This window comes from Somniosus microcephalus, chromosome 18 (genome assembly GCF_052327205.1).
Source record: "Somniosus microcephalus isolate GS21.2 chromosome 18, FLI_Smic_1.0, whole genome shotgun sequence".
Classification (NCBI taxonomy): domain Eukaryota; kingdom Metazoa; phylum Chordata; class Chondrichthyes; order Squaliformes; family Somniosidae; genus Somniosus; species Somniosus microcephalus.
In genome coordinates this window covers 14,070,799-14,097,199 of record NC_141004.1, presented here as the reverse complement: position 1 = coordinate 14,097,199, position 26,401 = coordinate 14,070,799, and the positions used below count along the sequence as shown (strand labels likewise).

Sequence of the window (26,401 nt, the reverse complement as noted above, 5' to 3'; positions counted from 1 at the left end):
GGCAGAAATAAATTAGTGTCTCAAGGCCTCAGCAGCGGTCATCTCAAATTACAATCTAAAGTCTTCAACAAAATGTAAAATTACATCCTTCAGTTCCCAAAACAATTAGTGTTGAAGAAAAATGTCTCATTTAAAATGCCTTGACCGTATTTCTGTTAGAATGTTCAGTGCTGGAAATTAAATCATGCTGCAAAAAGGATGAAGACAAAAACAAGATTTAATCAAATGAGAATTCATTAAAAAAAAAACCTATTAAAGCCGGACTCAATTGGTTGTGGCTTTGCCCGCTGGAGGCCGAGAGGAATGAATGACTCCAGTCTAATCTGCTCCCACAATGGAGGCAGTCACTGGTATCTCCAAGATACCACGCAACAAGCCCGAAATGGAACTCATGCAGCCACAAATAAATAAATGAAATTCTTCAAAGCTGAAGGAGTAACCCAGGCAGATGATGAACTGGAATGTGGTGCTTCGTTTAGTCAGTTAAGGCAGGAACCAGCTGATGCAGGCAGGCCAGGACAGTCGCAGTTTTGCTCCACGGTCTAAAGTTAGTGGATCTGGGCTGGGGTATCATCAGTAGGAGCACTGAAACAGTCCTTGGCACTGCTCATTTAGAGGGGGGGGGGGGGGAGAAAATCAGCCAGGGCTCCTGCTCCTGATCGCTGCCCAGCCACTACTCCTGGAAAGAGCGGGCGTGGGCACACGATCAGACTCCGCTGCGTTACAGCAATTCCCCCTCCCCGACACTCAGTCTAGGCGTCACATGCTCCGAGCGGTGGAGGCATCACGGGACAACCAGTTCCTCTGGACTCAGTCCAGCAGGGAGTCGACTTCTTCATAAGATAAGGCAATTAAGGTTAAGGAGGACCATTAGTCCCATATTGGTTCATCCACCCTGAAGTGCCCTCAGTTCCCCAATTATTTCTTAAATGCACCCAAGGGTTTTCATCCCCACTGCTCTATCATGAAGTCATTTCCAAGTGTTGATCACTCTGTGTGATGAAGAAATTGCTGGGACCTTATTACTTGAAATCATTCATTACTCTTCGACCTTTCGACTCTCCTGGCGCCGTCCCAGGCTCGACTCCCTCTTACATAAGCCCACAGCCTCCCTCTGTGCCCCTCTTGGCATCCTACGAAGGGCCCATCGAGGCACTCGTCGTTGCCGCCTTACGGGCAGCAACCCCAACTGTCCCATCCTACTCTCTCGACCTTCCCGCTCAGTGCACCCACTTGCCAATCTCCTCCCCATCCAACTCATCTCCTTCCCCCCCCGCCACCCCCCCCCCACCCCAGCACTGACCCGGTGGATGCTGGCAGTGGGGCAACCATCACCAACCCTCTCCATATCTCCCTCCAGAATGTCTGTTCACTTGCAAACAAGGCCCTTGCCATCCAAGAGCTTATTGTGGATTATTGCATCGACGTCATGGCCCTGACGGAAACTTGGTTGAGGGGTGATGACAACTTACTCTTAAATGAAGCCTCCCCGCCTTACTATACCTTCCACCAATTGTCCTGCTCAGACCGCCGTGGTGGCGGTGTGGCTCTCATCACCAAATCACACCTTGGTCTGTCCCCCTACTCCTCTGGCACTTTCTCCTTGGAGCATCTCACCTTATTCCACCCCTCTCACCTCATTGAAAATTCTTGTTCTCTACTAAAATTCTTGTTTATTACCGAGATATCTTCACTGTTCTCCTCCCTCAGCACCGAACGACTTCGCATCCTCGGTGATTTCAACCTCCATCTCAATTCATCATGCTCTCTCTCCTCTGAGTTCACTAGCCTTCTATCCTCCCTTAATCTCTCCCTCCAGATTCACGGCCACCCCCTCGACCTTGCCATCTCTCGTGGCCTCGCTACTCCCATCGTGTCAATTGCAGAGAAGGCCATCTCTGACCACTTCCTCATATCGCTCTCCACTCACATCCCCCTTTCCACCGCCGCCCCCAACACCCTACTTCCTCTGGGTCCGCCCCTGGAAAAAACTCTCCCAACTCTCTTACAACTACACTTATGAATTCCCAACTGTCCAGCCTTTGACCCTCCATTCACCGTGACATTTCTGCAGCTAACTATCTGCTCAACCACACCCTCACCACCACCTTTGAAGCCCTCGTCCCTATTAAAACAATTACTCTCTCTCACCCTGGCCACTCCCCCTGGTACGGCCCTCATCTCCGCTCCCTTAAGTCCAAGGGACGCAGACTTGAACGGATATGGTGGACAACTGGTTTAGCCATTCACCGCCAGATCTGGCTGGACCACATAAAGCATTATCGGGTCCTGCTCTCGTCTGCCAAAATTGCTCACTATTCCAGAATCATTATGGAATGCAAAGATAATCCCCGGCTCCTATTCTCTACTGCTAACCGTCTTCTTAAACCCCTCTCCCCTGTCTCCTCCACCCTCACCTCCGACAGCAAGTGTGAGGAGCTCATGGACTTCTTTGTCTCTAAGATTGAGACCATCCGTTCAGCTGCCTCTGCCACTTCCTTCCTGCCCCTAGCCCATTGGGCCAAACTTCCTCTAAGGTGACCCCTGCCCTAGCCCTGAACTCACATCTTTCTCCAGTTTCTCTCTGATCTTCCCTCATGACCGCTCTGTGTTCATCTTGTCCATGAGACCCACTTCCTGCTCCCTCGACCCTATCCCCACCAAACTGCTGACCACCCAACTTCGTTTTCTGGCTCCCCTCAGGTACTGTTCCCCTCCCTCAAATCTGCCGTCATCACCTCGCTCGTCAAAAAACCAACCCTTGACCCCTCCGTCCTTGCAAACTACCGCCCCATCTCCAACCTCCCTTTCCTCACCAAAGTCCTTTAAAGTGTTGTCACCTCCCAAATCCGTACCCATCTTTCCCGCAATTCCACGTTTGAATCCTCCAATCAGGTTTCCGCCCCTGCCACAGTACCGAAATGGCGCTCAAAGTCACAAACGACATCCTTTGAGACTGTGACAAAGGTAAACTATCCCTCCTCGTCCTTCTCGACTTGTCTGCAGCCTTTGACACGGTTGACCACTCCATCCTCCTCCAACGCCTCTCCACCGTCGTCCAGCTGGGTGGGACTGCACTCGCCCGGTTCCATTATCTATCTAATCGTAGCCAGAGAATCACCTGCAACGGCTTCTCTTTCTGCTCCCGCATCGTTACCTCTGATGTCCCCCAAGGATCTATCCTTGGCCCCCTCCTATTTCTCATCTACATGCTGCCCCTTGGCGACATCATCCAAAAGCACAGCATCAGTTTCCACATGTACGCTGACGACACCCAGCTCTACCTCACTACCACTTCTCTCGACCCCTCCACGGTCTCCAAATTGTCAGACGGCTTGTCCGACATCCAGTTCTGGACGATCAGAAATTTTCTCCAATTAAATATTAGGAAAACCGAAGCCATTGTTTTCGGTCCCCGCCACAAACTCCGTTCCCTGGCCACTGACTCCATCCCTCTCCCTAACATCTGTCTGAGGCTGAACCACACTGTTCGCAACCTTGGTGTCAAATTTGACCCCGAAATGAGCTTCCGACCACATATCCGCGGCATAACTAAGACCGCCTATTTCCACCTCCGTAATGTCGCCCGCCTCCGCCCCCACCCATCCGCTGCCGAAACCCTCATCCATGCCTTTGTTACCTCTAGACTTGACTATTCCAACGCACTCCTGGCTGGCCTCCCGCATTCTACCCTATGTAAACTTGAGGTGATCCAAAACTCGGCTGCCCGTGTCCTAACTCTCTCAATTCAGAATATTGTTTTGTGCTTTCCCTCAGATTTGCTGCTGTTTGCATCATTTGTGATTTTCACCTCTTCTCTGACTGCCTTTACTGTTGAAGCACTGAAAGAATGTGGATGCATTTTTTTTTTACTATTATGCTTCGCCTCTGCTGCTTTGCATTTCCTGTCTGTCTGTGTCTCCGATTACCCTTTTAACTCATCTCTGCATTTTCTTGTATTGCTTCCATCAAGCCCTTGGAAAAGAATTACTGAGTCAGCAAGGAGCTGCTGAACACATCATTAACACAGGGATGCTCCAGCAATCATGACATTTAAACTATGTATATTAGCGCAAAGGAACTGAATGGTCACGTTCTTGCAGTTCTTTGCCAGGAGCACTTCAGTTGATCAGTAACATGCACAGGCCAAAAAACATAATTTCTACGACCAAACTAGACCACCTAAATTTGTTATTTCCCCACACACCCATCAGTGAACACAGACAAAGTCAACTGTCTTTAGAAGGTATTGCTGAATTTAAAATAACTTGCCAAACAGTGTGATTTTGAGATTCTGAAATCCAAGTACTGAACGCTGAAGCTGGAGATAAAGAGACACAATTGGCCTGACAAATCCCTTACAGAACAGGAACTCAACAGCAGCTTGAATTTATATAGATGTCCCAAGGTGCTTCGCAAGAGCACATTCAGACAGAAACTGATGCGAAGCTAAATGAGGAGAGATCAGGACAGGTGACCAAAAGCTTGGCAAGAGGGAGGTCTTAAGAACGTTTTTAAAGGAAGAAAGAGTGGGAGAGGCAGAGAGATTCAGGGAGGGAACAGAGCTTAGGGCCTAGACAACTGATGGGTAAATGGGACTTGGCGCGAGTTAGGATACGGACAGCAGGAATTATTGATGAGCTCCAGTTTATGGAGGGCAGGAGGCTGGTCAGGGGAGCATTGGAACAGCGGAGTCTGGAGGTAACAAAAGCATGAATGTGAGGGCTTCGGCAGCAGATGGATGATACTACAGCTGTGGAAGTAGGCAGTGTTTGTGATCGCAAGGATATGGGGTCAGAAGCTGAGCTCAGGGTCAAAGAGGATACTAAGGTTATGAACCGTCTGGTTCAGTCTGAGGCAATGGCCAGGAATCTATGATGAAATCAGTGACTCGAGAACGGAGGGGCTGAAGACAATTGCTTAAGTCTCCCCAATGTTTAATTGGAGAACGGTTCGGCTTATTCAAGACTGGAAATTGGACCAGCAGTCTGACAATACAGAGGCAGTGGAAGGGTTAAGAGAGGTGGTGGTGGTGAAGTAGAGCTGGGCAGCACACCACTTTTACTGGGGTGTGGAGCAATATCCCCGTAAGCCGCACTGCCTCCTGCGTGGCCTGCCTCACCCCACCCACCCACCCACAATGCACAGCCCATTCAAATTACTGCGGGTGCGCGGTATCTACAACATAAAAGCCGCTGAGCTGCCTGCGCGGGACCTCGCAGGTGACTGCGCGGCCACACAGCTACGCAACTTAGCGGGAACACTGGTGTGGAGGTCGGGGGGAGGGGGAAAGAGGGAGAATGCAAACACGAGGCCCTTACTTCGAAGAGATTTCAGCAGCCAACTCTGCTGACCTGCCCGTCATTTCTGTTGCTGCTTGCTGGGTGAACTAGCCAAGCGGGTGAGAAAACGCTACTTCTGGGCTGGCCAGATCAGTTGAACCAGACCCCGAATCGCCCCTTTCCTGATGAAAAATAAAATTTGCTCCAAGCTGCTGCCAATATTTATCCCTCAACCAACACCGAAAACAGATGATCTGATCATGTAACTCGCTGCCATTTGTGGGAGCTTGCTGTGCGCAAATTGGCTGCCACATTTCCTACATTACAGCAATGATGTATTTAATTGGCTATACAGCACTTTTGGGGTGTCCTGAGGTCGTGACCCAGGTCCTTTCTTTTAATAAAAGGAGGCACAGTGCATCACACTGGGAAGGGGTGCGTGGATCCAGGCAAAGATTTTTCCGTTGCCTCCCCTTACGGAACTGCTGTGTGGTCTTCTGCAGGCGGTGAAATCTTGGCAAAGGAAAACGGCAAACAGAACCCCACAAACAAATAATTCCCTCACATGGGTAGCACTGAAACACTTGGAGATAGAAACATAGAAGATAGGAGCAGGAGTAGGCCATTCGGCCCTTCGAGCCTGCTCCGCCATTCAACGAGATCATGGCTGATCATCCAAACCCTAGCACCCGGTCCCTACACCGACAGCCATCCCACCCAAGCCCTATCCCTGTAACCCCGTAACCCCACATGTTTAATCCCCCCTAACACTAAGGGTCAATTTTTTTTTTTTTATCATGGCCAATCAACCTAACCCGCACATCTTTGGACTGTGGGAGGAAACCGGAGCACCCGGAGGAAACCCACGCAAACACGGGGAGAATGTGCAAACTCCACACAGACAGTCACCCGAGGCCGGATTTGAACCCGGGTCCCTGGCGCTGTGAGGCAACAGTGCTAACCACTATGCCACCGTGCTGCCAAGATCTATGGAGCCTTGATGCCGATAAGGAATTCCAAAGCAGAGAGCCTTTAAAAAGAGCTGGAGTTAATAGTGAGCCAGAAGTGGCATTTAATAGCAGCACTGGAGTGTGTTCCTTCCAGCGGAGTCTTTCAAACTAATTAAAAGCTCGCTCAGGAATTTTGCAGGTTTCCAAAAATAGCTGCTGTTCGACCGAAGGTCCTTTATCACAGAGATGGCAATTGGCAGCACACTGCTGGGAGTCTATGCCATCAATCAATATGCCTTCTCCCAACCTAATGTTACTGCAGCAAGCCTTGGAGTAAACATCTTTCTCAGACATAGTAGCACAGGTACCCGTGCGCACACGGGCAGCACAAAACGAAGGCACCAAAAAACCAGCTGCAGTCTCCTACAAGTTACATGCTCAAGCCTCAACAGAAACAAGAGTCTACACAACTATTTTCATCAAATGCAACTTGAGACAACTCCACAAAGTGCAGTGCTGCCCCAACAGTCAGCGTACACCCGATGTACGCAGGCGAAAAACTGACCCAAAAATAGAAAGAGCTTCTTTTTGAGAAGGGCCGGGGGGGGGGGGGGGGGGGGGGGGGGGAAACTGAAGTTAAATCTTACCAAATAGTCACCATACCCCCTTTTCTCCTCCCTCTCCTGAAGGTGCTGGCTAAAAGCTGGCACCGGCAAACCTGGGGTACCTTGCACTAAAAGGCCATCCCTCAAGTTAGCCAAAATGGTGATTTCTGCCTATCTGACCATGGGGGCTGCACAGCCAAACCCGGTCTCGCCCTCGCCAGATAGTGGCACACATGCACCGGTCAGCAGGAGTCACCGAGTTACCGTCAGAAGCTGCTGCATAGAAGCACGACTGAGGAAGAGCTACACGAGCCCACGACTGTCTCCACTCATTCAATTCTCTTGGTATTTCAGCAATGATTGGAAGGTATGCTCCCGGTACTTTTAAGCAGCATTATGATCATTTTTGGTTAAAAATGCAGTCACTGTACCGACTGCACACTGACATAACTGCTTGGGTCCTCTGCTTCTCGTTCTCTCGCTCTCGCTCGTGTATTTCCAGCATTTTCTTGTTATTTCAGATAATATGCACATCATTAGGGTACAAAGTCCTTGGAGAGTTATTTGATTCAGACCATGGCTGCTGTTTTTAAATGAACATGCCCAACTCAACACTGCAGGCTTGCTTCAGTTTTGCACAGAGGTTTGAAACTTCCAACAATTCAATTCAATTTTTATTTGTCATATATGCAGCAGACGTGTGTACTGCACAATGAAATGTTGGTTTTTACGAGTCCTCCCAACATTGGAATAAATATGGCATAACAATGATAAAATACTAATACAAATACAGTCATAATAAATAAAACAGTAATAAATAATAATAAATTATTCGTTCATGAGTCTTATGGCCTGGGGGTAGAAGCTGTTTCGAAACCTGCTGGTACGAGACCGTATGCTTCGGTATCTCTTACCGGACGGGAGCAGGGCAAAGAGGTTGTGGCTGGGGTGGCTCGCGTCTTTAATGATTCAACACAAACTGCTCCAATATTATGAATTCTGCTGCTGTTCAGAGCAGCCCCAGCGGTGTTGCAATGTGTGCAAGTGTCAGGAACGGAAACAACTGGAGCAGACAACACTTCAATTTTCAAATGACTCAGCTTTTTGTAAGAGGAATCTTGCACATCAGGACAGCAGCACCACAAGAACGATTAAGGAATTGAAGCATTCAAGTTGGTGTTGCAGATGCAGAGCCCTCGGTATAGTGCCTGGCCGAACTCTTCCTCCTTCAGTGCATGCCCACAAGTGTGTATGCCAAGATTTAGTCACTTTATCGTAACAGCAGTGCCTTTCATAAATGATGAGGATGTGAAACCAAGTATCACCACAAGTCCCACCCACCCACCAGGTTTGCACCTAATTACAAACTTCAGATCACAACACAATTGGACTTGACAGGGTAGATGCTGAGAGGATGTTTCCCCTGGCTGGGGAGTCTAGAACCAGAGGTCACAGTCTCAGAATAAGGGGGCGGCCATTTAGGACCGAGATGAGAAGAAATTTCTTCACAGAGGGTGGTGAATCTTTGGAATTCTCTACCCTAGAGGGCTGTGGAGGCTCAGTCGTTAAGTATATTCAAGACAGAGATCGATAGATTGTTGAATATTAAGGGAATCAAGGGATATGGGGATAGTGCGGGAAAGTGGAGTTGAGGTCGAAGATCAGCCATGATCTCATTGAATGGCGGAGCGGGGCCGAATGGCCGACTCCTGCTCCTAATTCTTATGTTATGTTCTTCTTAATTGTCAAATACAAAAGCAAAACACTGCGGATGCTGGAAATCTGAAATAAAAACAGAAAATGCTGGAAATGCTCAGCAGGTCAGGCAGCATCCGCAGAGAGAGAAGCAGAGTTAACGTTTCAGGTCGATGACCTTTTGTCAGAACTGGAAAAAGTTAGAACCTTACAGGTTTTAAGCAAGAACAAAAGGGAAGGTCTGACAGAAGGTTATTTTTTCCTCCCCTCCTCTACTTGCTTAAAACCTGTTATATCTCTAACTTTTTCCAGTTTTGACGAAAGGTCATCGACCTGAAACGTGAACTCTGTTCCTCTCCACTATTGTCAAGTGTTATTTTAATAAGAAATGCTGATTCAACCCTTAACCAACATATCCAAGAGATCACCCCTATGCCCACCATATGCACCCTGTAATAGCTCTAGGGATAATAGCTCTCTAATGGCCTGAGTACACCACCTAGATAGTAGACGAGCTACAATTTCCTGTCTGTGTTCAGTTAGCTGACCTCAACCATGCTATAATCTGTCAGCATCTCTCCAGCTTCTGTTCACTATCCAGAAAACCCTGCTGGGAAGCGAGAGTGCTCGTGGTCAGGCAAGGACAGTACTTGCTTAAAACCGGTTCCATCTCTAACTTTTTCCAGTTTTGACGAAAGGTCACTGTTTCCTGCTCTTGCCCTGAACTAGAAAATTTCATTCACTTTGCTTCCAATTTCCACCCTTCCCTCACCTTCACATGGTCCATCTCCGACTCTTCCCTTCCCTTCCTCAACTTCTCCATCTCCAGGGATAGGTTATTGACAAACATTCACTACAAGCCCACCGACTCCCACAGCTACCTGGACTACACTTTCTCCCATCCCGCTTCCTGTAAGGACTCTATTCCATTCCCCCAGTTTCTCAGTCTCCGCCGCATCTGCTCCGACGATGCCACCTTCCATACTAGTGCTGCGGACATGTCTTCCTTTTCCCTCAACCGAGGATTCCCCTCTACTGTGGTTGACACGGCTTGACCGTGTCCGTTCTATTTCCCGCACATCTGCTCTCACCCCTTCCCTCCTGGAATCACGACAGGGTTCCCCTGGTCCTCACCTTTCACCCCACCAGCCTCCACATTCAACGGATCATCCTCCGCCATCAACAGCATGATCCCACCACCAAACACGTCTTTCCCTCACCTCCCCTTTCACCATTCCGAAGGGACCGCTCCCTCCGCGACACCCTGGTCCACTCCTCTATCACCCCTAACACCCCTTCCCGTGCAAGCACAGGACATGCAACACATGCCCTTTTACCTCCTCCCTTCCCATTGTCCAGGGCCCCAAACACTCCTTTCCAGGTGAAACAGCGATTTACTTGTACTTCATGCAATTTAGTATACTGTATTCGCTGCTCACGATGCGGAGGAGACCAAACGCAGATTGGGTGACCACTTTGCGGAACACCTCCGTTCAGTCCGTAAGGGTGACCCCGAGCTTCCGGTCGCCTGTCACTTTAATGCTCCGCTCCACTCCCGCTCTGATCTCTCTGTCCTCAGCCTCTTGCATTGTTCCAATCAAGCTCAACGTAAGCTCGAGGAACAGCACCTCATCTTCCGATTAGGCACTTTACAGGCTTCTGGACTCAACATTGAGTTCAACAATTTCAGACCAGAACCTCTGCCCCCATCTTTTATTCCCCATTTATTTTTTTTCCCTCTCTCACATGGCAGCTGCCTTTCATTCTGCTAGTGCCATTTACACTTTATCTAGAGCCATCTTTTGTTTAACTTGTCCCATTACCATCTCCTTTTGCCTTGCACCATCGTTCCTTTTGTCTCTTAATCTCTCCTGCCTTCCATCCCATCAAAGACCTTCCCTTTTGTTCTTTCCTCCCCTCTTTCCCTGCCCCTGCTCAAAAACCTGTTCCATCTCTAGCTTTTTTTCAGTTCTGACGAAGGGTCATTGACCTGAAACGTTAACTCTGTTTCTCTCTCCACAAATGCTGCCTGACCTGATGGATTTCCAGCATTTTCTGTTTTTATTACAGCTGTGTCTGCAAGGCCTCCTCCTACCAATCAAACAGTATGTTGGCACTCACCACCCGTGCTCACGCAAGTGACAGTGTGGTGTTATCATCACAGGCTTGCCAATACCTATGGAACTGTATTCCAGCCTGCTTACAGCAAAAGGGAGAGAGAAAATTGTGGATGGTGGGGTGATCAGTGGGGGGGGGGGGGGGGGGAAAAGAGGAGATGAAAGAATTTGAAAAATCTGGCACCACACAGAACATTTTTTATCTTGCATTCTGGTTTTAAAAGCCCCAACCTGTGACAAAGATGTTAGCAAACAGCACCCATGCACTGGCACAACTGTGTCAAGATCGACACATGGCTGCTCACAGGGACCAACCCGCCTTTTAAATAGCGCTTAATGGAAGCAGAAAAGGCAGAATAAGGAAGTAGGGCAGAGGTGGGCAGAGAACAAACACATCAACTTGCACGATAGCAAAATACTGCGGATGTTGGAAATCCAAAATAACAACAGAAAATGCTGGAAAAACTCAGGTGGTCAGGCAACATCCGTGGACAGAAATTTGAGTTGACGTTTCGGGTCGAACCCTTCTTCAAAACTGGAAAGAAAAGATAGATCGGAGGCAGGGCTGCGATCGGGAAATGGCTGAATAGAGAACTTGTACACTGGGCTTGCACAGTACGTGAATCCTCGATGCTCAGTTCAATCAATTCCTTTACACACAATCAGACTGTTTCAAGGTAGGCCTATAGCTATTGGGTAATTGCACCTTTTTGATTGCGACGCAGTGAAGCAAAGTCTATGGTGACTCAGTGATTGAATGGTGGTCCATGTGAGGGACAGCACACTGCCGCGATTTCTGAAATGGCTCCATTCCCGACACTATTCAGGACTCTGACAAGGCCCGAGCTCGTTCCAGTCCCTCAGCTCCTCCCACCATTTCCACGTTCTGGAACTTGCTTTGTTTTTGCCCCACCTCGATTAACCTTTGCCAAAAATCTTACCCATTTCATTCACTCCATACTGCAGTGATTAATTGTTTGAATTTAAAACAAAAAGAACCAGAGGCGGAGATGAGATTTTTTCTTCTTTTTAACATAGCGAGTTGATGATCTGAAATGCACTGCCTGAAAGGGCGGTGGAAGCAGATTCAATAGTAACTTTCAAATTGGGAATTGGATAAATACTTGAAGGGTGAAATGCAGAGTCAGATCTAGAGGAAAATAATAAAAAAAATAAACTGCAACCTTGCATTTCATGCCAGTGTTAACTTTACAATCTGATCAATGCATTAAAAGCACTCACATGCCAGCCCCAAAGTGTTGAAGGGTCGATCGACAATCATTTTTAGTGTGTAATGTTTAGTCAGCTTAGATCTAGGAGGTATTAGAACATAAGAAATAGGAGCAGGAGTCGGCCATTCGGCCCCTCGAGCCTGCTCTGCCATTCAATGAGATCATGGCTGATCTTCTGCCTCAACTCCATTCACCGGCCCTAGCGCCATATCCCTTGATGCCCTTACTAGTCAGAAATCTATCGACTTCTGTTTTGAATATACCCAATGACTGAGCCTCCACAGCCCTCTGGGGTAGAGAATTCCAAAGATTCACCACCCTCTGAAAACATTTCTTCTCATCTCAGGCCTGAATGGCCTACCCTTTATCCTGAGGCTGTGGCCCCTGGTTCTGGACTCCCCAGCCAAGGGAAACATTCTCCCAGCATCCACCCTATCAAGCCCTGTAATAATTTTGTATGCTTCAATGAGATCCCCTCTCATTCTTATGAATTCAAGAGAATGCAGGCCTAGTTTACTCAATCTCTTCTCATACAACAGTCCCGCCATCCCAGGAATCAATCTCGTGAACCTTCGCTGCACTCCTTCTATGGCAAGTATCTCCTTCCTTAGGTAAGGAGACCAAAATTGTACACAGTACTCCAGGGGTGGTCTCACCAAGGCTCTATATAATTGGAGTAATGGCTTGCTGCACCTGCACATTCACTTTCAGTGACTCATGTACAAGGACACACAGGTCCCTTTGAGCATCTGCATTCCCCAATCTTTCACCATTTAGGAAATAATCTGCCTTTCTGTTTTTTCTACCAAAATGGATAACTTCACATTTATCCACATTATATTCAATCTGCCATGTTCTCGCCCACTCACTGAGCCTGTTGAGATCCTCTTGAAGCCTCTTCACAACTGACACTGCCACCTAGCTTTTTATCAACAAAAAATTTGGAAATGTTACATTTAGTCCCTTCATCCAAATCATTGATATAGATTGTGAATAGCTGGGGCCCCAAGCATCGATTCTTGCAGTATCCCACAAGTCACAGCCCTACCATCCTGAAAAAGACCCGTTTATCCCTACTCTTTGTTTTCTGTCTGTTAACCAATTCTCATTCCATGCTATTGTATTACCCCCAATTCCATGTGCCCTAATTTTGTTCACCAACCGCTTGTGTGGGACCTTATCAAAGGCCTTCTGAAAATCCAGATACACCACATCTATCGGTTCCCCTTTGTCTACTCCACTAGTTACATTGGAGAAAAGGTTCCCCTCATTATTTGGAAAAGAATACTTAAAGTATGAAATTACTTTCAAATGAGCCACTATATACAGTATTAGGAAAATTGAAAACAAGCTGGAGTCAATGGAAAAAAAAAAATGCCAAATTTCATAGCCCTAAAATGGCATCTAAAAATAAATGCTCTGCATAGTTGCTCTATTAAAGCTAATGGATGTCATCCATATTTTAGTGGGGGTTTCAGATTAGACTGTAACAAGGACACCATCTAAAACATAAACATGGTACAAACATGTGCAGAAATAGACTTTTGTAGCTATTTTTATACACATGACTAAATAAGTTTCCTTCCCAAGAACCAATCCAGTTTCTTTTTTGGACAAATCAAACTTGCAGATAATCGAAGTAGCACTACAGATATGTGCAGCATACTGCACCCTATCCTTGGCGCCTGGCCTCCTGTACATCCCTTCCTCTGGAAGGTTGAGCTTCCAGCTTTATCACCCTGCCCCTCCACCTCTGGAACATCCTCAAAACCCCTCCAGCTCATTACTTCTGTCCTTGCCTTTAAAAGCCTCCTCAAAACCGCTCTCGCTTTGATAATGCTTTCAGTCACCTTTCCTAATTCTGCTACCACTGCCCGTTTCTGCTCTGTGTAATGCCTTGGGTCATTTCCTACACTAAAAGCGCCACAAGAAAATCAAGTTGTTATAATGCTCTGGTCATAAAAACACAAGAAACAGGAGCAGGAGTAGGCCATTCGAGCCTGCTCTGCCATTCAATAAGATCATGGCTGATCGACCGCAACTCCGCTCTCCTGCACTATGCCTATACTCCTTGATTCCCTTAATATCCAAAAATCTATCGATCTCTGTCTTGAATATACTCGACGACTGAGCCTCCACAGCCCTTTGGGGTAGAGAATTCCAAAGATTCACCACCCTCTGAGTGAAGAAATTTCTCCTCACCTCAGTCCTAAATGGCCGACCCCTTATTCTGAGACTATGAAACCTAGTTCTAGACCTCCCAGCTAGGGGAAACATCCTCCCTGTCAAGCCCCTTAAGAATTTGATGTTTCAATCAAATCACTTCTCATTCTTCAAAACTCAAGGGAATATAGGCCTAGTCTACTCAATCTCTCTTCATAGGACATTCCTCTCATCCCAGAAATCAGTCTACTAAACCCGCGTTGCACTCCCTCGAAGGCAAGTATATCCTTCCTTAGGTAAGGAGACCAAAACTGTACACAGTCATGTCGCACCGAATCACAGACACGTGAAAGTTCAAGCCTGGGGGTGGGGGTTGGTTCAGTATAAAGGCAAGAGACTGATCACTATCATAGGACTGTTAAGAGGACAGACTGAAGAAACTTGTGCTTTTCAGCTTTGAAAGGAGCATGTAATCTAGGCCAACACTCAGAGCACTGTCCCACTAGAGAGATGCTGTTCCTCGCACGAAACATTAAACCAAGGCCCTGCCTGTCCAGGTTGATGTAAAGTTCATTGGCACTACTTCGAGGAACAGGCAGCTCACCCAGCATCCTGACCACCAATCTTCCCTCAACCAATGCCAACAACAACAGATTCACCTCGCCCTTCATCTCGTGGTTACTTGTGGCAATAGAATGTCAGTCCGCATTACACACTCAAGTCCTGCTAACACACAAGGACGAGGGCATGCAATCGCATGCAAATCTACAGGGTTTCTTAAACAAACCCAAATCAGGCAACAAAAATGTACTTAGCACACAATAATAGGTTTCGTACATTCTTTCACACTGCACTAGTTCAGGAAACTAGAGCAAAAATAAATCACAGGAAGTACTTGAACAAAAAGCTAAATACAGGAAACTCTCTTTTTACCAGCACCTAAAATAACCGGAAATCTCTCTTAACCGGCAAAATTCAAGAGTAGGTTCAGGTAAGCTTTACTTCATATTACAGGAAAAGTTCTGATATCCGGCACCGACGTGATACCGATCTATCAAAAGTTCCGGAGTGGTGAGTGGGCTATCTACCCAGGCTGTTTTTAACGAAGAAAAATTTAAAAATAAAGAAATGTGCAGTACACAGTAATTGGGTACTCACCTACAGAATGTTGTTAAATGGATGGTGGAAGATGCTTGATTAAGTACAGTACTGCCAGTTGATGGTAATCCATAACTCTTTAATTACTTAACAGTAAAACAAAACTTATAAACGACTGCGCAGTGCACCAAAATTTAAAACGACTGTACAGTACAGTATAAAGTACTGTACAGTGGTTGACTGTACACTTATTCCAAGCCAGCTGGGTCATCAGGATCATGCACTTCAACAGATTGTTCAGGCACTTCCACTGCTCGAACTCCTTTGGAAGCTTTCTTAAACATGTCCCGGATGTCTGCTTGCTTAGTGGACTCTTGCCTTCTTTGTAGAAAGGTAGACTGCAGAATATGGAGCTGCATAACTTCTTGGGCAGAATAGCAAGAACGGCTTTCAGCAAATTTCATGGATGAAGCAAGATCTGCTGCAGCGTTCGCCCAAGAAATCTTGTTCACTTCAGAAATCTCATAAGTCTTCATTTTCCATCACACTTTCCTTTTCTTTCTTTGGATCTAAAACAGTCTCCATTATTTCATCATCACTTAGCAAATGCACAACAGCAACTTCTCTATCTGCATCAACCCACTGTTCAATATCACTTTCACTGAGGTGATGTAGAGGGTTTGCTGGGCCTACATCTTTCACCAGGTCAGCCATTTCCATTACTGCAGTCTTCCGTGGACAAAGACTGAACCCACGAATTTCCTCCTCTGAAGAAGAACCTTCAGCAAACATTACAGAAGGCCACAATTTGCACCAGGCTTGTCTCAAAAGTGTGACCTTTCACCAATTTCCAGGAACATGCAACATTAAAGATGGCATCTTTAAGATTGTATTCCTTCTGAAATGCCTGAATACCTGTATTGTCATCTTGGCTTATCAGTCTACGTAGGAAGTCTTTCTTGTAATGACACTTGACATTTTGGATAACGCCCTGGTCCATGGGTTGTATGAGAGAAGTTACATTTGGTGGCAAATAAATGGTGCAAATATTTCCAGAAACCAACTCGGATTCATGCGGACGGGCTCTACAATTATCCAGCAATAAAATGCATTTGCTATCTTCAGGTTTCCTTATTCTATGGAAATGTTCCCTCACAGATGGAGCAAAAGTATGATGGAACCAATTTGAAAAGATTTCCTTATCCATCCAAGCATTTGCTTGAGCTTTGTACTCAACAGTTAAGTGCCTCACATTTTTAAATGCACGGGGATTTTTATACTTCCTAATGACGAGAAGTTTAACCCGGTGTGATCCAGCAGCGTCCGCACATGTTAGCACGGTTACACGATCTTTATTTTTCTTGTAACCTGAAGCATTAGCCTCACTAGCCCCAGTAAGTGTTGATTCTGGCAAAAACCTCCAAAATAAGCCAGTTTCATCGGCACTGTATAGCTGTGCTGGCGACAAATCATGTTGCTGCACAATCCGATAGAAATAATCACAGTATTCTTCTGCGGCGTTGTGATCAGCGGATTTCTTCTCCCCGCAAACATAGAGTCGTCGTATCCCATGCCGTACCTTGAAGCACGATAGCCATCCATCAGAGAAAGTACACTTGTCAGTGAGCTCCATCTTTGTGTAAAAATCCTTTGCTTTTTCGATTTGCATGGGTCCGGAAATCGGAACACCCTCTGAACGCTTCAGAGCAAACCACTCAAAGCACGGTATCCAGCTCTTCAAGCTTAGGCTTACGAAGCGTGCGCCGTTTCTCTACACTCTTGGATGTCTCCGAGCTTGCATAAAACTTGAGCAGCTTATCCTTCTGCGCTTTGATGTCGTACATTGTTGACGAACCGATTTTGAATTCTTTCATAATGTGCATACGCTTCGCTCCCATTTCTAGTCGTTTGCATATATCAATTTTCTGTTTTAAAGTTAACACCACGCTCTTCCTTTTGGTTGGATCAACTTTTGGGATTTCCATAATGCAGTCCAATGAGCTACCGGCAGCGTGGGAGACACACACAGTACTGGACTGGAACCCCAAAACATGGCGGATCAGAGGAGGCTACCGGCAGCGTGGGAGACACACAGTACTGGACTGGAACCCCAAAACATGGCGGATCAGAAGAAGCTACCGGCAGCGTGGGAGGGCGAGACTCCTGATGCAGGGTTTCTGAGGTGATCAGAGTTCCGCTGGCGCCAAGAGGCCAAGTAGTGGCAGTTTGTAGAACTACCCCCACTGACGAACTCGGCAACCGTTGGAGACTCGGAACCTACTGAGGCGCTGTTTTCCGGGGGGGGGGGGGGGGGGGGGGGGGGAATTCTGCCGGTAGAGCGAGGTTGCCGGACAGACAACCTCCAGTTAAACCAAAGTTTCCTGTAGTGGCCGTGTAACCGGGGTTCCTGGATCTGTGGCGTGTAACCGGGGTTCCTGCACTTCTTGCCATGCAACAGGGACGCCTTGATCTGTGGCTGTGTACGGGGCTCTCGTACCTTGGTAAGTATACCTCTCTGTAATCCGGACTTCTTGATCAACTGGCACCACGCTGGTCCCGTCGGTGCTGGATAAAAGAAGAGTTTCCTTTACTGCAGTTGTTGGAAATCTGAAAGACGGAAAATGCTGCAACAGTTGAGTCAAGCAGCACCTGTGGGGAACACAAACAACTTTGTGTTTCAGGCTTGCACACTTCACCAGAACTTTTCTGACAAACAGTGCAATTCTGCAGCGTCAACTGGTTTGTTGTCTCTCTGTAGGTGCTGCCTGACCTGCCGAGTGCATCCAACATTTCCCGTTTTTGTTTAATACAATATTTACCGCATCCTTGCAGCATTGTGCAAACAGATCAATACCAATGCAAATTGGTCACACACTGACCAAGCACACTGCACCTTTGAATGATAAATCAAGAGGGTTCATTTGGGTGCTGTCTACGACTGCAATAATAAATTTCACAATGCATTCTGAGGGATCGCAAAGTCACTGTACCACTCCCAATATAAAACAGACACGTAGCAAATGTCATCGTCACCCTAATTCCCGGGAGTCCTTAAAAAGAAATTCAGGAGCTAAACTATTGTGTGAAATTGCACCACAGCTCATATCTAGACTTTTTGAAGTGAATATCCACAGTTCTATATTGAACACAATTGATTGCTTAGGAGCCAGGGGAGAGAACACAAGAGGGGCATTAATCTCTGGTACCATGAGTTTGAATTTGAGTCCAAAAATTTCCAGGACTGTTTCTAACTCTGGGCCCCATTAAAACAAGGACTAAACACCACCACCCAAGGACTACCTACTGATTATCTTCTCCTTACGCCAATCCCACATGAAATTTCTCAACAATCATTCAGTAACATCGTCAAGGAGCAGGATACCTGGAGATTATCATTCAAAGGTAAAGACCCTAACAAAAAAATTTGAACGACTACAGCTTTAAGAATCTTCCATTGAGTATGAGCAAGTTAAAAGCTGCAGCTTGTTCTCATGCTTCAGTCAGTATCACCCGAGTCCCTTCATTACATTAGACTTCCAGCCCAATCCAAGGCAGTCACTCAATACTTTCAATACATTACACGGTGAAGGCAATGCAGCAAGGACCTGGGACAGTCTCAGAATAAAACCTTGACTGAGTTGGAGCAGAGGGCACAATCACAGCCATGGAATAATATTTCATTGGATTAGAGATAAAAAAGAACTGAAAATTAAGACAGAAAATGTTGGCAATACAGCCTGCTCCTGATAATTCCAACATCAAGTCTGCACCAAGAAATTTGAATTTACCCAGTCATTTGAATGAAGAGCAACATAAATAACAGTGGTAACTCAGAGATAATTCAATTCTAAAACAAATTGAGTGTCAGATCATTTGAAATAGACTATACATAGCAAGTTAGTTAACCTATTTTTTTCCACTTTCAGATGTTAACAGGGCTGCTGAACTTCCCCACCCCAACATTAACCTACCTTTCAGTTCTGATGAACACCTGAAATATTAACTCTGTTTCTCTCTCCACAGATGCTGCCTGACCTGCTGAGTGTTTCCAGCATTGTCTGTTGTTATTAACCTACCGTTTTCTTTTGTGCATTTCTATAATTTAAAAGCATACATCTCATTTATGTTTTCTTATTTTGTCTAGTTAAAGCCAGGTTTTTGTTTATTCGTTCACGGGATGTGGGCGTCGCTGGCAAGACCACCATTTATTGTCCATCCCTAATTGCCCTTGAGAAGGTGGTGGTGAGCCGCCATTTCAGAGGGCAGTTAAGAGTCAACCACATTGCTGTAGGCCTGGAGTCACATGTAGGCCAGACCGGGTAAGGACGGCAGATTTTCTTCCCTAAAAGGACACTAGTGAATCAGATGGGTTTTTACGACAATCCAGTACAGTTTCATGGTCACCATTACCGATACTAGCTTTTTATTCCAGATTTATTTAAATTAACTGAATTTGAACTCCCCAGCTGCCGTGGTGGGATTTCAGCTCCGGTCTCTGGGTCATTAGACCAGGCCTCTGGATTACTAGGTTAAGAGAGTTAATCCTGTGTTCTTGGAGTGGGAACCATGCCATGGTGCTTGCTTTACCTCTGCACTTTGTTCTTTGAAAACACAAACATGCATGCTTTTGTTGGTTTCTTTCAACTGAAAAGATAAAGCAGTATATGCAAAGATTTTATCCTGGGAAAGAAGGGCCAAAAAGTCTTTCAATGTAAAATATTCTCTTCCCTGGTGTCTCCCCCAACTACTTTTGGATTCATCTACCCAAGAGAAAGCAGTCTGTTCAACTCCACCACCAGCCTCCTCCCCACCCATCCAATTACCTACAGGGTGAAATGAATATTTTGGACTGGAAAGTCATTGGAGAGTTATTAAGCCAACTTGGACTCGGAGAGGGACAAGCTCCATTGACCGACATTCCTTTCATTCTCTAACTTGAAGTCGTCAGTCATTTTTAAAACTTGGGACTAGTCAGCAGCATGGCAGATTCTGGATTAATTAACTGGATCGCATGCAGGAACAGAATGGATCTTCTATCCTGTATTGATTCAGGTCAGATGTGGCTGAGTGAAGAGATGTACGCCTGCTCATGGCTCCCTGAACTTGAGGCATGAACACAACCACCACATCTTTCACAGCAAAGTGCCAATTATGACCCGAACAGATAGAGCAGCATCCCAGCACTCGAGAAGCCACGGTGAAATTATTCCCAAACTCAGATTAATGGTACAAAGGCAAAATACTGCGGATGCTGGAATATAAAAAAAAAAAAATGCTGGAAACACTCAGGTCAGGCAGCATCTGCGGAGAGAGAAACAGTTAACGCTTCAAGCCGGCGACATTTCATCAGAAGGTAAGAGACAAATGGAAAGCCCGGTGTCCAGATTAACGGTAATCCAGTTACCTGCAACAACGGATGGTGCAGCGTAACTTCCAGATGAGCTGCACGATGCGCGGGGTCATCACTGCTATCTTGGATTTCTAGGTCCTCCTCAGGAATGGTGTCCCATTTGCCCTGGTGTGCAGCAAGATGATGGACCAACACATATTGTCCAGGCAAGGCCAGGCTAATACTGGTCCTCTTTCCATGGGTGAACTTCAGCCGTCTCCTTTTGCACTTCTTTTCGTTGCCGCCCTTGACAACCGGTAAGAGCCTTTCACCCAACAGACTGTTCAGTACATGACACTTGGCCCCGCAGTTCTGACCCAGGATCATAATGCATGGAAAGCAGCCAACTGTTGCCTGAAGGTACTCCTCTTCATGCCGTGGAAATGATATGCAGCTCAAAGCACCTAGAGGAGAAGCAAAAAAGAGAGAAATTACACAAACGTTGCCAGCGAATTTCCCAGGGCGCTGTTCACAACACCTTGAAAAAGATTCTCGTGATGTGGGCGTCGCTGGCAAGACTGGCATTTGCTGCCCATCCCAAGTTGCCCCGAGAAGGTGGTGATGGTGGCCGTGCTCCTTGATACAACCGAGTGGCTTGCTCGGCCACTTCAGAGAGCAGTTCGGAGTCAAACACGCTGGTGTGGGACTGGAGTCACATACAAGCCCAGGCTAGCTAAGAACAGCAGGTTTCCTTCCCTGAAGGTTATTAAAAAAAAAACACTGGTTCTCTAATGACATGTCTGACAATGTGCTCTTCTGCAAGGGCAAGAATGTTATACCATGAAACTACAATGCTAAAGTGTAGTATTTCGCAAAAGTGTAGCTGTTCTGTCACTTTAAGGCTAATTGATATGAACTAAATACTGAGTAAATTCCTAGAGCAATTAAGGGGCTGCAGATATTGTGGCTCACGACAGGCACACAGCAACAAAAAGCGCCCTACCCCCAGCATAACCATCAAACTTACCAAAAGTAATTTTAACAGGAGAACATAAATATCTTTAGGTTGGTCCTGCTGCACAACACACCGCTCTTGTACCAACCCAGTGCTTATGGCAAATGAAAACAAATGAGATAAGCATCTAGCAACAGGACAGCGCATCGCATTGCGCCTCATTTACTTTTTCGTCATCACTTATTTTAAGTATCAGCTTGGCTCAGTTGGTGGCAGTCTCACTTGTGTCTCTCGGTTGTGGCTTCAAGCCCCACTCACTGACTTAACATTTCAGCGCAGTAATGAGCGAGTGCCGCATTGCTGGAGGTGCCATCCTTTGGATAAAACGTTAAACCGAGGCACCGTTCAACTGTCCTGTGGAGGTTAAAGCTGTCGCGACTCTTTTCGAAGTAGGGAGTTCTCCCAGTGTCCTGACCAACATTGACCCTCAAAACACCAGCAACAAATAGGCTAACTTAGTTGCTTTTCGGGACCTCGTTGTAAGCTGCATTCCTCTGGTAACAATTACAACAACAACTATTTCTATAGCGCCTTTAACGTAGTAGAATGCCCCAAGGCGCTTCACAGGAATATTGGAAGACAAAAAATTGACACCGTGCCACATAAGAAATTAGGGCAGGTGACCAAAAGCTTGATCAAAGAGGTAGGTTTTAAGGAGCATCTTAAAGGAGGAAAGAGAGGCGGAGAGGTTTAGGGAGGGAATTCCAGAGCTTAGGGCCCAGGCAGCTGAAGGCACGGCCACCAATGGTGGAGCGATTATAATCAGGGATGCTCAAGAGGGCAGAATTAGAGGAGCGCAGATATCTCGGGGGGGGGGGGGGACTGAAGGAGATTACAGAGAGATAGGGAGGGGCGAGGCCATGGAGGGATTTGAAAACAAGGATGAGGATTTTGAAATCAAGGCGTTGCTTAACCGGGAGCCACTGTCGGTCAGCGAACACAGGGGTGATGGTGAACGGGACTCCTTTTTCCTAATTGCAAGTTAGGACACGGGGAGCCGAGTTTTGGATGACCTCCAGTTTATGTAGGTATAATGTGGGAGGCCAGCCAGGAGTGCGTTGGAATAGTCAAGTCTACCATACCTCAAAGTAAATAATTGAATGTGACTGACGCCTCCTGGGATGTCGCGAGGTGCGATAAGGTGTTCAATAAATGCAAGTCTTTCCTGAATTACCTTTAATGATAACAGATCTATTGAAAACTAACATCCAAATCATGCCATGCACACGATCATGGAAAGTTCTGATTTTTAATGAATGCAGAAGTTACTTCAAAATGTTCCAATGAGTCAGCTTAGCAAGAGCTTTCAACCTCAAAAATATTGCGTATAGTTCATAGCACATCAACTTTAGAAATCATCAAATGAAAGAGCACATCACAGAAGACTTAAAATCTGTTATAGCTGTAACTTTTTCTAGTTCTGACACAGGGTCATCTACCTGAAACGTTAGCTTGGTTTCCGTCTCCACAGATGCTGCCTGACCTGCTGAGTGTTGCCAGCATTTTCCGTTTTTATTGAAGCATACAAGTATTTGGTGCAGGAGATCTAAAGGACAGTTTTATGGCACATCATGGGATTGAATCAGACTGTCTTACAGAGCCCAATAGCCTCCTGCGCTAGCCATGTCTGTAGAACATTGACTGTGCAAAGGATCTCAGAACAATTTTAAATGAGCCACATACTACAAACCTGGATGCAACACTAGTTCGAATACCAATCCAGACTCTGATTCAGACTCTGCCACCACCGAGGCTTGACTTGGGGCTGGAAAACAGGAGAGGGAATTGCACAGATCATTGAAAATATTCCACAGGCAAGGAATGTTGCTGGCAGTATCCACAGAAATCTCCATGGACTCCCATTCTAGCGATTGGGTAAGATGGTAGGCACAGTTACAAGTGAGGTGGTGTCTACAAATCCACATTTTAACCCGTGCCCAGAAACAAGCATTGCTTCATTATCTATGAAATGATCTTACTTGTCTTTGCTTAACTACAGTTCAGGGTGGTCCATGTGGCAAAGTATATAAATAGTGACTAATTAAGAGACCAAATGAATTTGAACAATGCAGTGCTAGCAGATTATCTCCACAAAGTTTATGGATCTTAATTCAGATGCATACAACCAATATTTTTTTCAAAAGCCTTTTATGTTCTGAAATAAACACGGTCCAATATTTTATTTGACAGACACATCACTATATTCAGGAGTGGGGTATCATGCAGCTTGCTAGAGTAGGTGCTGGTTTTTAAAATCTTCAGTGCAACAAATTGCAAAATCGCACATCAACACAACAATGTGGAATCAGTTCAAACATGTAGGGTGCAACCTGATTTTCTCTGTCAAAACAAGGTGGGAGGAGGAGACTGCAAGATCTTTCAACTCAATCCAGAGCAGTACAGTTTCTGCACTCTTGCCTCAAAACAGGTATGACTTGCTCAGGGTCTGGTCCAACAAACGCCTGCAATCTTCTAGTATCTCACTCAATTGGCCATTCTTCTTTTTCTCTGTGCAAGTTCAGACAGCGAGCATTCGGCAGGCCATTCATTCCCGGAGAGCAGCGGAGCCGAAACAAGCGATGTCCTCATCCAACCTCTGCACACACCTTCAGTGTCAGCCGTGGCTCAGTTGGAAGCATCTGCATCTCAGTCAGAAGGTGTTGGGTTCAAGTCCCACTCCAGGGACAAAAATCTAGGCTGACATTCCAGTGCAGTGCTGAGGGAGCGCTGCACTGTCGGAGGTGCCGTCTTTTGGATGAGATGCTAATCCAAGGCTGCGTCTGCTCTCTCAGGTGGATGTAAAAGATCCCATGGCACTATTTCGAAGAAGAGCAAGGGAGTTCCTCCCTGGTGTCCTGGCCAATATTTATCCTTCAATCAACATCACTAATACAGGTTAGCTGGTTATTATACATTGCTGTTTGTGGGAGCTTGCTGTGCGGAAATTAGCTACCACAGGGATCGTACAACCCAATATGTTCATCTAATACAGCACGAGACTGAAGATTGATCAATCAAGATCCTTCTCTTTCGCAACCAAATCCAGTTCAGATTTGTTTGACTGTTTTTGCATGAACAGCGGGTGCTGATGAGCTCATCAGGGCAGTGGCTTACTGGAACACCATAATGTGAGCAAGCTGAACTCATTCATACCTGTGCACACATTGGAACGATGTCATCATTTAACACCCCAGGTTAAGGAGGGCGTTTCTTTTCACAGCCACTTCACAGAAAAAAACAAAAACCAAATACAAAACCAACAAAAACTTGTATTTATATAACAGACTAACAGGCAGACAGACAAACCGTGTCAATCGTGGCTCAGTAGGCAGCGCTCTCGCCTCTGAGTCAGAAGGTTGTGGGTTCAAGTCCCACTCCAGAGACTTGAGCACATAAAGCTAGGCTGACACTCCAGTGCAGTGCTGAGGGAGCGCTGCACTGTCGGTGGTGCTGCTCTCTCGGATGAGATGTCTTGATGTAAGAGATCCCATGGCACTATTTCGAAGAGGAGCAGGGGGAGTTCTCCCCGGTGTTCTGGCCAATATTTATCCCTCAATCAGCATCACTAAAACAGATGCTCCGGTCATTATCACATTGCTGTTTGTGGGAGCTTGCTTTGCACAAGCTACCCTTTTCCAACATTACAGCAGTGATTACACTTCAAAAAGTACTTCATTGGCTGTAAAGCGCTTTGGGACCTCCTGAGGTCGTGAAAGGCGCTATATAAATGCAAGTCATTCATATATATTAGCCTCTTTATAAGTGTCTAGTGACCTACTGCATGTCTATTTGCTCTTTCTTCTTCATCCCCATCAAGCTCCTTCCCTCCCCTTCACCTGAAGGCACTGACTCTTGTAAGGGAATGACTACACAGGTGCCAGACATCTCCCAGTACCCTGGCCAAGCGGCCATTTTTCATGTTGGCACTTAGCATTTGGCTCATACATTTGACCATGGGGTGCTTCAAGCACAATCCTGTGTTCATCCAATAGTGACCTGGATGTACTTACACAGCACAATCAGGAGCAAGAACCATGGCCAGATTTTCCCTCCTTAAGCACGGAGTGCAAGTGTAAACCTTCGACTCCTGTGTGGACCATGAATTAACCCTGGGATATACCTGGGCGAGGTGGCTCAGCTTTTCACTACCTGTGAGCAGCTGGGGGGGGATCAAACACATCTACTTGGAAGAGAAATGTTTCTCTTTCCCCCCCGCCCACCACCCCTTTCAGCCATTATCCATCTCGTCAGTGCAACAATTGTCATTCCAAACACCTTTCCCAGTTTACAATTGGAAATGATGTAAATTCACCTGCAAGACTGCACAACCTCAGGAGTAATTAGAAATGGCCATACAAACAGAAACTGAAGAAGTTGCGCTTAACTGGTCAAAATATCCACATACTACAAGCCTCTAACATGCTACACACACACACACGTGGGTTTTTATTTAACTTTCCTTTACAATGCATTGCTCAGTAGCAACGCACACTGCATAACTCAAGATATTGGGAATAACAACAGAAAACGCTGGAAAAACTCAGCAGGCCAGGCAACATCCGTGGAGAGAGAAATAGAGTCAACGTTTCAGGTCAAAACCCTTCTTCAGAACCGAGAAAAAAAAAGCAGGAAATGAAACAGATTAAAAGGCCAGTTTGGGGGGCTGGGAAATGGGGGAGGGGGTGAAAGAACAAAAGGGAAGGTCTGAGAGATGAAGAGACATTGAGAGATATTCAAGGCGAGGCGAGATGGTAATAGGACAGGTAAAGAGACAAAGGATGGCTCTAGATGAAGTGTGAAATGCGCTGGCAGAGTGAGAGACAGCTGCCATGTGGGAGAGAGAAAAAGGAAAAGGCACAAACCAAAGGTGTGGATAAAATAAGATAAGAGGCCGAGGTTATGATCTGAAATTGTT

The 26,401-nt window shown here is 46.2% G+C and overlaps 1 protein-coding gene across 2 annotated transcripts in view; it reads right to left on the bottom strand.

The window, feature by feature from the left end:
• The window catches only part of dstyk (dual serine/threonine and tyrosine protein kinase), a 118,872-nt gene that overhangs the window by 53,016 nt on the left and 39,455 nt on the right, over positions 1-26,401 (bottom strand). The window contains exons 2-3 of one of the 2 annotated variants that reach the window (XM_086011075.1): positions 23,177-23,251; positions 20,547-20,935 (exon numbers count right to left, since the gene is read on the bottom strand). In XM_086011075.1, coding sequence (XP_085867201.1) covers positions 20,547-20,935; positions 23,177-23,251 — 464 coding nt within the window. The remainder of the gene's footprint in view (positions 1-20,546; positions 20,936-23,176; positions 23,252-26,401) is intronic. The other variant, XM_086011076.1, reaches the window with a different exon arrangement.